The 13,411-nt window shown below is 52.3% G+C and overlaps 1 protein-coding gene across 4 annotated transcripts in view; it reads right to left on the bottom strand.

Annotated features, from left to right (window-relative positions):
• The window catches only part of Kif17 (kinesin family member 17), a 32,307-nt gene that overhangs the window by 12,131 nt on the left and 6,765 nt on the right, over positions 1–13,411 (bottom strand). For 2 of the 4 annotated variants that reach the window (XM_057784260.1, XM_057784259.1), the window contains exons 4-6: positions 8,867–9,056; positions 5,170–5,622; positions 2,939–3,048 (exon numbers count right to left, since the gene is read on the bottom strand). In XM_057784260.1, the coding sequence (XP_057640243.1) occupies positions 2,939–3,048; positions 5,170–5,622; positions 8,867–9,056 (753 nt within the window). Of the gene's footprint in view, positions 1–2,938; positions 3,049–5,169; positions 5,623–8,866; positions 9,144–13,411 lie in introns of all 4 variants that reach the window. The other 2 variants (XM_057784258.1, XM_057784257.1) reach the window with 1 other exon arrangement.

Genomic DNA, 13,411 nt, shown 5'->3' on the forward strand with positions numbered 1-13,411 from the left:
AGTGGGTGACACCATTTCCTAGGCAGCAAGACTTGAGTGTGTAAGAGAAGAGACGTCAAGCTGAAAGAAGGAAATGAGCATGCGTGTGCTCACATCTCTCTGTTCCTGACACGGATGTGACATGACCAGCTGTCTAAGCTCCTGTCTTGACTTCCACGAAAGCGATGGACTGTAACCTGGAAGTGTGGGCTAAAACCAATCCTTTTTCCCATAGCTTGCTTTCTGTCAGGGTATTTTCTCACAACCACAGAGATAAAATTAGAACAACTGCCAACCTGAACGGCCCGAGAAACACAGGTTAGTGAGGAGGCCCACCTCTGAATGTGCCTGTGACGGCGCTTCTGGAGCAGACTGACGGACAGGGGACTGACTACCTGCCCTGACCATTCCCAATACTAGCGGCCAGGTGGAATAAAGGAGGACGGAAGGAGGCTGCTAGCGTAGTCTCTTTCTTTCTCTTTGCTCCCTGGCCCCCATGAGACAAGCCTTCTTCATTACCCCCTTCCACCAAGACCTTCTCCCTGGCCACAGTCCAAAAAGCATGGAGCCACTGGACCCTGAACCAAAACCTCTGCAACCATGAGCCAAAATAAAATTTTTCTTTTTAAAAGCCATTTGTGGCAGCTCTTCTGTAACGGTGATGAAGAGGCTGGCAGCCACTAAGCAAGGGTGGTACTCAGAATGTGGACCCTCAGCCTGTTCTCCCCTTATTGCTGTTTGTTTCTTCTTCTTCTTCTTTTTCTTCTTCTTCTTCTTCCTCTTCTTCCTCCTCCTCCTTCTCCTCTTCTTCCTCCTCCTCTTTCTTCTCCTCCTCCTCCTCTTCCTTCCCCTCCTCCTTTTCTTATTCTTCTTTGGTTTTTGGAGACAGGGTTTCTCTGTAGTTTCCTGTCCAGGAACTCACTCTGTAAACCAGGCTGGCCTCAAACTCACAGTGATCCGCCTGCCTCTGCCTCCCGAGTGCTGGGATTAAAGGTGTGCGCCACCACCACCCAGCTTGTTTGTTGTTTTGATTTGTTATTATTATTAGCATATTTGAGCTTCTGATAACTTGCTCTGCCCAGAAATGCCCACCCCTCTCATGATTCAGGGGCTCTGCCCTGCTCCCTGGCAAGTTCGTTCCCAGGGCTCACAGAGGCCTCCTTCCTAACTCGGCCACTCTGCCATTCAGCAGCGTCAGAAATGGAATCCGGGGACAGCAGTGTCTGTGGGCATCCTCTGATGGCCTATCCTGTCCACTAGGTTTTAGGCAACACCCATGGGGACTGTCTGCCCAAAGTGGGGTGTTTCTCCCTACAGACCACTAGGGGGAAGCAACATCCAATCTACCAGATAACAAGGACCCTGCCTAGAAGGTTCCATTCCAGGTACTGTCCGGTTCTCCCCTCCCCTGAGGATCTGTGACCTAGATCTACTCATAACTGTAGGATTCTACAGTCACTCCAAGCCACCTGGTGTGGCTCCTGGGCACTGGTACCTGAAGAGCACCAAGGTTGCTAACATAAGAGGGGCTGCCCCCTAGTGGGCTTACAGGCTTAGCCCTCCCCAGAGGGCCACTTCTTACCTACACAAAGGGTCCTGAGTCCTAGAGACACACTCAAAGCCCAGACTTAATCTGGATGGCCCTGAAGGCCAGAGCTCCCAGGACTGGGGCCACCAAGCCAAGCCTCTGGTCCCACAACCTGACAAGGATCTTTTTTTTTTTTTTTTTTGGCAGGTTTCTTTGTAACTTGGGAGCCTGTTCTGGAACTAGCTCTTATAGACTAGGCTGGCCTCGAACTCACAAAGATTCGCCTGCCTCTGCTTCCCGATTAAAGGTGTGTGCCACCACCACCCAGCTGACAAGGATCTTGAGGGCTGGCCCCTAATTGAGGCCATAGCTGAGAGAAAAGACCCCCCCCCCAGCTGTAAACAAGACCGCGCCAGAGCTCCCAGGAGCTCCCCCTCAGGAAGAGCCAGTTCCCCCCAGGGACCACTAAATGTCAAACCAGGCAAGGACAGCAGGCAGCCTTTAAGCTGCAGGGCCTCGGGAACTCATAGAGCCTGAAGTTGAGAGGGACCCTCTGTCATGTCTTCGTATGTTTATATCCCTGGAGACCTCCTGCCCTGCCCTGGTACTTCCCAGGGATGCTGGGAGATAGATGGTGTGAGGACCTAGGTGTCCTGTGAAGCCAGTGCTACACATAGGAGAAACAGGCCATGCTGCTCTCAGGCCCAGGCTTGGCTGCAGCACCAAAGGCAGATTCCTTTTCACTCTGATGACCTCTGCCAAGAGCCCACCCACTCCAGGGATAGCTCTCTACTCCCATCAGTCTCCAGCCACCTTTTCCAGAAAGTGCTGGTTTGAAGGAAAAAGGCCCCCAAAGGGAGCAACACTATTAGGAGGTGTGGCCTCGTTGGAGTAGGTGTGGCCTTGTTAGAGGAAGTGTGTCACTGTGGAGGCCAGCTTTGAGGTCTCATAAATGCTCAAGCCATGCCCAGTGAGATAGTTCACTTCCTGTTGCCTGCGCAAGATGAAGGACTCTCAGCTACCTCTCCAGCACCATGCCTGTCTGCACACTGCCAGGTCCCACCATGATGCTAACGGACTGAACCTCTGAGCTGTAAATGAGCCACTCAGTTAAATGTTTCTCTTTATGAGAGTTGCCATAGTCATGGTGTCTCTTCACAGCAAGAGAAGCCCTAAGACACAACAACGTTACCAAGGAGACCTTCTCTTGGGGATGTGCCTGGTCCTCAGTTCTCTCCCCACACAGCTTCTGTTGTGACATAAAGAACGGTCTGAGTCAGGAAGCAACTCTTTGACATTCCTGTCTTCCCTGTAGCTTTGGAAACATCGTGACATCCTCTTTGAGACCCAGCTTCCTCAGAAACAAAAGGGGCACACCGGCTCTCTCTGGGGCACCCTCTCCTTCACACTGGCAACTCGCTGGGGTCTCACCTCCCGGATCAGCTGCTTCTCAGCCTCAGTGTCCTGCTGCACGGCAGTGGGGGGCAGCATCTTCTCCTCAGGCTGGGCAGGGCTCAGGGGTGTCTGAGAGGACAGTAGGGCTGGAGATAAGGAGACAGGAGGAGTTGAGCATGAGACACCCAGGGACCAAGCATAAATACACCCCATGTAAAATACTATCCATCAGTCAGTTACCCAAGAGTTCAGGACACTGGGGAAGTAGCGCTAGACACAACTCCACACCACTGTGCACCAGGGGAGAAAGGCAAGTGGGTGAGCAGATGTGTAATGAATACGAAGAAAGGGCAGGGAGGGGGCCCAGAATTAGACATTTGTGAGCTCCTGCGGGGTCCTCTGGAAAAGCAGTCAGTGCTCTTAACCACTGAGTCACCTCTCCAGCCCCAGTAGTAAGGGTCACCGCAGAGGCCACGAGACAAGGGCTATTCGATGGGTGGGGCTGGCCTGCCAGGATTAGGGGCAAGAAGAAGGTGTGGGGGAGAGGAATGGGAGCCAGCAGAGGCAGACACTCTACGTCTTGCTAAAGGATCAGAGAGAAGACGTGCAGTAATGGTGGGAAAGGGGGAGGCTGAGAGGCCCCGCATGAACGCTACTGAGCACTAGGCTGGAAGTCTCGCACACAGAGCAGCCCATGGACTATGACAATGGTCATTTGGGTGCTAAGCCCCCACGTGTTGTCTCAGGTGAGTCCTTTACTGCCCTTCCCCCTCCCCACTCCCCAAAGAAGCCAAGCAGTTCTTCTGAGTCCATCTTAATCAAGATTAAGATACAGCTCCTGGGGCTCGGTCACTTGCCCACGGACCAGGTAAGCTAGCTGTTGGTCTCAGCACATCACTTGGTACAAGGCCAGCCACTGCCAGTGCCTACTGAGCATCAGGATTCTAGCCCAGGAAGGCTCCCATCCTGGAAGGCTGTATTAGCTGCCGGGTTGGGGACCCATTGGGGATCCGGCACTTCTTCCACTCCTGTTTTGGGGATATACAGTCAGGACAGGGGGACAGGGAAGGAGGAGGCAAGGTGATGGACATCCTGCTACTTTACCTGGCCCCTACTGTCCCCTGCCCCACCCTAAGGCAGCCTGCAGAAGTGTGGAGATAGCCAAGGGCACTTCCATGTTTGTGGTTCATCACACAGCCCCTGATCCTAGCAGGCACGATGCTCATGCCCCAGGACTCAGCTTGGCTACTGTGCCTCTATAGAGCCTTTTCTAACCGATAGGCTTGGAGCCTCTCTGCCCAGCATGGCTGCCTGCCTTAAAGCTTGTTCCTCTTCCTCAAAGAGGTAACGTCTGGGTCTGAGACATGCCCAGTGTCCAGTCCTGGTTTACATATGAAGAAATGTTGGAGGGGGAGCTGGAGAGATGGCTCAGTGGTTAAGAGGACTGACTGTTCTTCCAGAGGACCTGAGTTCAATTCCCAGCAACCACATGGTGGCTCACAACCATCTGTAATGAGATCTGGTGCCCTCTTCTGGCCTGCAAGCATACATGAAGGTAGAATGTTGTATACATAATAAATAAAAATCTTAAAAAAAAAAAAAAAAAAAAAGGAAGTGTTAGGGGAACACTTGGTTGAAGGGTGGGGATTGGGGAGGTGGGAGGGTTCAGGAAGGAGAATGAATGGGTGGATATATGAACAGTTGGGGGGATCTGAACGGGTAGATGGGTAGGGGAAGAGTGGATGGGTGGAGGGTGGGGCAGGGGGTTGGGAACTGTATGTAGAACTGGGTCAACAGAGGTGGGAGGGCAGGAGGACCAAGAGTCTGATGCTAGACTCTTCTATGCCCACTGCTCCTGAGAGACAGCCACAGAACACTCTCTCATCTCCTTGTTCCAGGCCCAAGTTTCTGTGCCTGCCAGATGACAGAATGAATGGCAGCCGCAATTACAGGAGCTGGGGTGGGATGTGGGCAAGTGAGTCATCCAGATGCCAAGAGCGTGATGCCCCTACCACTGAGCTAGGGAGACAGTCGGGTAGATAGACAAGTAAGCCTAAGGCAGGGAGTGGACTGTGAGCTTACGGCTGCTGACCGGACAGGCCAGCCAGCCAGGCCTCCTTCTGGGGCTATCGGTAGGTAGAAGCCATCACTACTGGGGTGTGCTGAGTGGTGCCAAAGGACCTGACAAGAGAGTCAGAGAAAGTAGGGACATATGGATGGGATATCCGCTTGACCCTGCCCTCTCCTGCTACCCCAGGCTATCCCACCTGATAGGTGGCCAGGGTCCATCTGCTGGGCCAGGATGGCCTTTAGCCTCTTGATCTCCTCCTGGTACTCTCGAAGCAGGGCATCCTTGGGGTCCTCGTTAATGCGTGGCTTGTTCTTGATATTCTTGGCCCGGTTGGCATAGCGCAGGGTGCTGAGGCTCTCGTCGTAATTGTTGTCGGCAGGGGACAGGCAGGCCACCATCAGGGTCTTGGTGTTGCCTCCCAGCGAGTCCTGCAGCAGTCGTGTCAGCTTCGAATCCCGGTAAGGGATATGCTTGCAACGGCCGTCCACCAGGGCCGAGATGACGTTTCCCAGGGCTGACAGGGACAGGTTGATCTTGGTGGCCTCCTTCAGCCTTTCCCCCGTGGCCCCGGTCTTGGATTGCCGCTCACTGCCCGCCAGGTCTACCAGGTTGAGTTTGCCTCCACGGAGGTGGTCCTTACCCCGCTCATCTGCAGACAGGCAGGCAGGGAGCATCAGCTGGTGAATCCCACATCTCACCAAGGTGAGGGTGGTTGGCCACCAAGCCCCCAGAGCCTACCACTCACTTGGGGCGACATTTGAACCTATCAGGAGTCTGTAAAGGAGGGTCTGCCATGGTATAGGTAAGGAGACTGAGGATCAGAGAGGGCGTGGAACTTTCCCAAGGCTACACAGAAGCCAAGGATGTAAGTGGAGAGATAGCTCAGAGGTTAAGAATACTGGCTGCTCTTCCAGAGGACCCAAGTTCAATTCCTAGCACCCACATGGGAGCTCACAACTGTCTTTAATAAAATGTTTCCAGGAGATTTGACACCTCCACACTGACATATATGCAGATAAGACAACAATGCTCCTAAAAAATAATAAAGCATCTAAAAATAAAAAGAAGAAGCCAAGGAGGAGGGACAAGGTGGACACCTGGGGCTGCCTGACTCGTAGGTAAGGGTCTGTTCTCTGGAGACTGTAGTGTTTTGTTTGTAAGCTAACAAATAAAGCTTACCTGAAGATCAGAGTGCAGAGCTAAGCCACTAGTTAGCCACAGAGGCCAGGCAGTGGTGGCACACACCTTTAATCCAAGCGCTCAGGAGACAGAGGCAGAGGGATCTCTGTAAGTTCAAGACCACCCTGGGCTACATGAAATTGACTCTGCCTAAAAGAGAAACAGAGCTCACACAAAGGTGATCCCAGCTTTTGGAATCACGCACCTTTAATCCCAGCACTAGGGAGGTGGAGACAGGAGTGATATGGCTGGGTGGAGAGAGGAATATAAGGCGGGAGGAGACAGGAGCTCAGACGCAGTCAGGAGTCTGCAGTCTGAGGTGTTGTAGAGATAGGATCGCCCCTTTGGTCTGAGCATTGGTAGAGGTAAGAATTCTCTAGTGGCTGGCTGCTCTGCTTCTCTGATCTTTCAGCATTAACCCCTATATCTGACTCTGGGTTTTTATTATGAAGACCAATTAGAATTTGTGCTACAGGGGACAGCAGAGTCTCTTTTGGACAGATTTCCTATGAGGCCAAAGGCAGAGGAAGACGAGGGGAGATGGCAAGATGGCCAGGGAGTTGTACTTCTGCATGCAAAGAGTACTGGCTTTGAAGGTCAGCCCCGCCTCTTCCAAACTGTATGGGCATAAGCACAGCCACACACGTCTCTAGCTCTCCAGTGATTCCATCTGCAAAGAAAGACGAGCCTTGACTGGCTTCCTATCAGGACTGAATGTGTAGGGTCAACTGGCCACATATTTTCTAACCAGTGCAGAAAAATCTTAAGATAAAACGTTTGCTGACATCAGATGGGTGTTAGGGATCTGGGTTTGTAAGATCTTTTTTTCTTTCTTTCTTTTTTTTTTAATGGAGCAGGGAACCAGGCAGTGGTAGCTCACGCCTTTAATGCTAGCATTCAGGTGGCCGAGTCAAGCAGATCTCTGTGAGTTCGAGGCCAGCCTGGTCTACAAGAGCTAGTTCCAGGACAGTCAGGGCTGTTACATAGGGAAACCCTGTCTTGAAAAAACAGGGGGGAAACAAATAAAGAAAAGAAAAGGAGCAGGAAGGGACTAGCAGTGTTTTTGGAGAGTGCTTGTAGAATGTACCAGAACGTGTCATGAGCCTTGAGGATGTGTGTGCTCTGTGATTTCACAGCACACACCAGGTCTAGCCTGAGCAAATGAGTCTCAGAGGAGAAACAGCCCTGTGCACACAGGTGTCCCCAGCAGCATCTCCCAGAGCACTGTGAAACCAGAAATGATGTCAATGCCACAAGGATGACAGCTTAGAAAGGGGATGAGAGATGCTGGAGAGATGCTGAGAGCACCGGCTGCTCTTCCAGAGGGGCTGAGTTCAATTCCCAGCACCCACATGGTTGCTCATAGCCATCTTTGATGAGATCTGGTGCCCCTTCCCGGCATGAGAGCAAACAGAGGCAGAACACTGTATATGTAATAAATAAGTCTTTTTAAAAAAAAGAACAAAAGAAAAGGGCTGAGTGTGGAGCATCCTCTGTCCACCATCCACTCTTGTGAAGACCTGGAAATGATTCATAGAAGAAAACAAAACAAAAGAGGAGCCAGAGAAAACAGACTTCGCTGTGTGGCTGTTTAGGCATCAGCCCGCCCTTCAAACCTTCTACAAAGCTCACTGTGCTCATGAGCCTTGCACATCCATGGAGCCAGGCAGCTGTCCTGGCCCCAATGCCCCAAGCAACTGTGAGGTCTTCAGGGGGCATCCCCAGGGACACCCAGGTTGATGCTCTTTGTTCCAGCAAGCACCAGAGCGCTGGTCTGGGAAAGGTTGCCCAGGCTGACAGTATGCAGGGAGGCTACATCAGCCCTGGCCTTGACCCTGCGTCACAGGGTCTCTTCAAAGTTACCTTCCCAGCTGGGCTAGGCCGCTTCCTGCGCTGTGTTCTCCGCAGTTCTAATTGTGACAGACCACAGCGGGCAGCATTAGGGGACAAGGTGCCGGGAGGCCCTGGGTTCAAATTCTGACTCCTCCATTCTATGACTGGGGTACCCTGCATGAGCAACTCTCTTCACTTCTCAGAGCCTAGGTTTCCTCTGTGTAAAAGGAGAATGATACCGCTGGCCTCGAGGGCTGCCACAGTTACACAGGGGAGTCCTAGGGCACCCTCACAAAGCATCTCCCTTCACGCAGCATCTGGCCTACAGGTGCCCAGAGTCAACACTGCTTTCTGTCCCCTTTCCCAGCAGCTCCCCCGTGAACAGAGAGAGAGGGAGCTGAATAAGGGGCAGAGAACACAACTGAGAAAGAATAAAGGCGTGAGTGACAGACTGATCTCTGGCCCCGCATGTCTTCCAGGGATGGAACCCAGAGCCCGGAGCAGGCTATTCATGTCCTCAAGTATTGAGCTACAGCCTCAGCTCTGAGACTCAGTCTCCTCATCTGTAAAATGGGGGTGTGAGCAACTAGCTCATGAGAGGGCTGAAAGAATGGATAAGGTAACGGGTGCATGCTGCCTGGCCCACGGGAAGTGCTCAGTGGTGTCCACCAGTTTTGTGGTTGCTGGTGCCGATGCATGAAACAGGTCAGGTCCCAGCACAGGGAGGACCGTCATCTGTTTCCTTCAGGCACTTAAGGGAATCTTTTCCCAGTTTGCCACGGGGCTCTCCAGGCTCCAAAGAGGTGAGATGCCCTCCTGGCAGGAGTGTGAAGCTGGCTCAGGACGTTTGGGTCACCCTCTGCCCGCAGCCGGCCCCGTACCCACGGCATAGATCTCGATGCTGATGGTGAAGATGGAGTGTGAGCGGGAAGAGTCCTTATTCATCAGGGTGTAGCCAACCGCACGGTTCTTCCAGCCGGTCTCCATGACGCGCTCGCACTGGGCCACGCTGTGCACTGTGTGCATGGACAGCCCCTTGACGTACACGCCCTTCTCGGGGTGCTCCTTCAGCTGCAGGGAGGAGGAGCACGGAGGACCTCTGACAAACCCAAAGGCGGAACTCTGTCCAGGTGGCCACTTGTGCCCTCCTAAACCATCCTGTAATAGGCAGGGGGTTCACTCTGGTGAAGCCAGCTGCAAACCTACTCCTGCCTCCCACCCGTTGCAGGATCTTGGACCAGTAACATCCTGAACCTCAATATGCACAACCTGGAAAATGGGCACGAGATACCTACTTCATTGGCATGATAAGGATTCGGTAAAGTAGGCACACACAAGTTTTTCTGGGATCCTCAGGTTCTGGAAGCTGATGGGTCTGGCACCCAGAGCTCTGAATTTATCTCCTCTGTCCTGTCCACATGGCTTCTGTTAATGCCCTCTGCTGATACGACCAGGGCATTGGAGAGTCGTTTGCTGCCTGAGCCTACAAGGCTTTCAGTTCAGCCCTCGGAGACGGCAGCTGGTAAGCTATGCCCCCGCGATGTTCCCGGCTTCCTTCCAGGCAGCCAAGGAGCTTTTTGCTTACTCAAGAGCAGGGAAATGCAAAATTTCTCAATAAGAAAGAAAACCACACTGGCAAGACCAGAATGAAGGGCTGGGTGCGGTGGGGTGCATCTGTAATCCCAGCACTCAGTGGGAAAATAGGCGAAAATTACTGCAAAATCAAGGCCAAGTTGGCCTGCACAGCAAGACCGTATCTTGGGTGGGACAGGGAAGGAAAGCAGAATGAGCAATAGGTGTTTGCCTGCCAAGTGGCCATGCTGACTGGGGCCCAGAAGGCTCAGTGGTCTGCTCTGGAGGGTCCCAGGAGGGGACAAATCCCCTTCTGTAAGGAGTCAGGTGTGGGTGCAAGCTAGCTCTACCTGCTTGGGTGTGAGGTCCCACCAGGACTGGGTCTCTGGAACAGAAAAGTAACTGAGGCACAGAAAGGTTAAATGACTTGCTGAAAGCCTATCGCTATAATTGGGTTCCAGTGACAGAGGACTTCAGAAACAGGATAAAGAGAGTCACGGAGGATGGGTGCAAAGGACGGACTCCTGCAAACAGAGGCAGGCAGCGTTTAGGGCTGGAAAGCAGACGACATGAATCCCACTACACTCCTAGAATCCAGAACCCAGTTGGGGGCACACAGCAGGTCTGGTGAATGTCTGGTCACCCACAGGGCACATTGGGCTGGAGCGATGGCTCAGTGGTTAAGAGCACTTGTTCTTGCACAGGACTGCGGTTCAATTCCCAGTGTCCACACAGTAGCTCACAACTATCTATAGTTCCAGTTCCAGGGGACTTGACACCTTCTTCTGATTTCTGGAGGAACTAGACATGTACACAGTGCATATAGGAAAACATACATACATATAGGCAAACTACTCATATATGTAAAAATAAAAATAAACCCATTGGTTTAAAAAAAAAGTCTATTTAGGCTGGGCAGTGGTGGTACATGCCTTAAATTCCAGAACTTGGGAGGCAGAGGCAGGCAGATCTCTGAGTTAAAGGCCAGCCTGCTCTACATTAGTGAGTCTCAGGATAGCCAGACCTACACAAAGAAACCATGCCTTGAAAAATCAAAAATAAAACAACAAAAAGAGCCTATTTAGTTGGGCATGCTGGTGCCCACCTTTAACCCCAGCATTTGGGAGGCAGCAAGTAGATCTCTGTGAGTTGAAGGCCAGCCTGGTCTACATATCGAGGTCTAAGACAGCCAGAGCTAGAGCAGAAACAGGCTAGAGCCTATTGAAAAAAGCACACTTAGCCACTTTTCTGTTTATTCTGCTGGATGAGGAATGTCACCTGGCCACTGTAGGTCTCAGTGGTCGCCTCCCCTATGAGATGAGGATAAACCCCATTTCCGAGAGACAACAGACCTGTGGTACCTCAGTGGGCTCAGTGGAAACAGGTCACGAAGAGGACGGGGATGCTTCCTTGAGCTGGGTAATCTCAGAAGGCAAAGCCAGCCCCCCATCTCTGACACCCTCAGGGGTCCTTCCCACCACCGTTGCCCACAGCCTTGCCAACACTGGTCCTGGGGAGGTGCTGAGTGATGGCCACCAGCTGTCCTCCTATCCCCCCCAGTAACTGCTCTTCTAGGCTGCAAGAAACCAGAGCCAGGTCTCCATGGCAACCAGCTGTGCTACGGCAGAGATGGAGAGGGGCACAGGCATATGGCCGTGACTAGGGTCCATTTGGGAGGGGATGCTGATATGCTTCCTCACACGTGGCTCAGAGAGGGCTCTTGGGAGGCCTCTGCAGACTCCGCCATGATCTACTGAGTGGAGCTCTGGGACAGTATTTATACTGGCTTGAGGGTGGGGAGGGGAGTTGGCGTCCCTAAATCTCTTGCTGGCCTTCGCTGACTGAATAATTCCTAATTATAAAATGTACCAGGCAGGCCCTATGCTAACCACAGGCTAAGAGCTTGCTCACCGGAGCCTTGGGTTCCAATCCATTCCCACTCTGTGTGTTCTTTTGGTTATACATAGGTGCCTGAATCACAGACGATGAGAACAGAATTCTCCTCCGCTCACATGGAAACCATCTGCATATCACCCACAGAGCAGTCTATCAAAGGCCCAGTGCCCACAGGGTGTGTACCAGGGAGCACATCTATCACCTGCAGCCCCCGGGCAGTGGCTTGGCTAAGTGAGGCCTTCCCAGGGTCCGGGGTCGACAGGGAAGGACAGAGTCTCCACGCCACCCACACACGTTGGCTGAAAGGTCTGTGAGGGTTATGACCCTGAGGTTAGTTCTTCTAGAGCTCCCAGCCCCCACCAGACTCCTCTGCATCTTTCTCTGGCTCAGGGTGAGTCATGACTCCCAACACCCTCTCCTGGTGAGGGGGATGCTGTAGGCTGGTGGTAGGAGAGGTTCCTGGCAAGGAGGGCAAAGTGCCACTAGGTTTGTGCACAGCCCGCTGCAGGAGAATGGCAGGGTCTTGAGTGGAGGGATGGAAACGGAAGAGAGGAGGGTCCAGGGCAGTGCATGGCCTGGCACGCTGGTACCCATGGGTCCTTCCCAGTAAGTCAACCAATGAACGACTGTACTTCCCTCTCCTAAAGCTGGAGTCACTGGCTTTCTGGTGGACCCTGGGAGGTGGGGGTGGTCAGGTCATAAGCATCGTAGCTAGAGGGAGAGTCCAGCGGTATCCCAGCACAGATGAGGAGTGGCATCTCACACTGGCCTATCCTCCAGGGACCAGGCCATCTAAGAGCCGCAGGCGGGAGCAACACCAGTACCTCTGGCCAACATTAAGGCCAAAGCATCCCAGCTGGAACTCCATGCTCTCCCTGACTTCTGGTCCTGGCAGTATTTGTTCATTCTTTCTCGCTCCTCTTTCTCTCTTTCCCTCCCTCCCTCTCTCCTTCCTCTTCTCTTCCCTCCCTCCTTTATGTTTTCTTTCTTCTCTTCCTTTCTCTTCTTCCTTTCCTTTCTTCTTCTTCTTCTTCTTCTTCTTCTTCTTCTTCTTCTTCTTCTTCTTCTTCTTCTTCTTCTTCTTCTTCTTCTTCTTCTTCTTTTTTTTGTTTGTTTGTTTTTAGACAGGGTTTCTCTGTAGCTTTGGAGCTTGTTCTGGAACTAGCTCTTGTAGACCAGGCTGGCCTCGAACTCACAGAGGTCCGCCCGCCTCTGCCTCCCGAGTGCTGGGATTAAAGGAGTGCGCTACCACCGTCCAGCTCTTTTCTTTTTTTAAACAGTTTCTCTATGTGATCCAGGTTAGCCTGGAACTTGCAATCTCCCTGCCCCAGTTTTCCCACTTCTGGGATTAAAGCCTGTGCCAATAAGCCACATCCGACAAGGTTCTTGATCTCTCTGGGTGTCCCAAACAGTCATCCTGGTCTAGTCTATCCAAACACAACCCTGACATAGTGAGCTTTGCTTCCACCGTTAGGAAGCAACGCTCTTCCACCCTAAGCCCATTCTTTGAGGAGACTGAGGACAACTTATGAAATGCGTCCGAGACTCTCCGACTAAGTCAGTCTTCACCACCATGAGTGGATCATCTGTCATTGACCCTGCCCCCTAGGGGCTCCACTTGCCAGCCCCCCGTCATTGCTGTTTTTTTTCTCTAATCCCCAACAGCTTGAAAAGCTCACATACTGAACACCTAGCAGGCACTGGTGCTCCGCTGAGGGGCTTGTCCAATTTACTGTCTCCAATCCTCAATACCCCTTTCCAAAGTGAACCAAGACAATGGAATCCTAGCCATATAAACATCAGTAAAATAAGGTGTTTGAAGTTCAAACCCTTCAGTTAGGCAGACCTGGGTTCAAGCCCAGGCTCAGCCACTTGCCGAATTGTAGAACCTGGACAGATTGAAGCTCTCTCAGCCTCCTTTCCACACTACTGGTAAACTAGAGATGACAACGTCCACC

The sequence above is a fragment of the Chionomys nivalis genome, chromosome 11 (assembly GCF_950005125.1).
Source record: "Chionomys nivalis chromosome 11, mChiNiv1.1, whole genome shotgun sequence".
NCBI classification, from domain to species: domain Eukaryota; kingdom Metazoa; phylum Chordata; class Mammalia; order Rodentia; family Cricetidae; genus Chionomys; species Chionomys nivalis.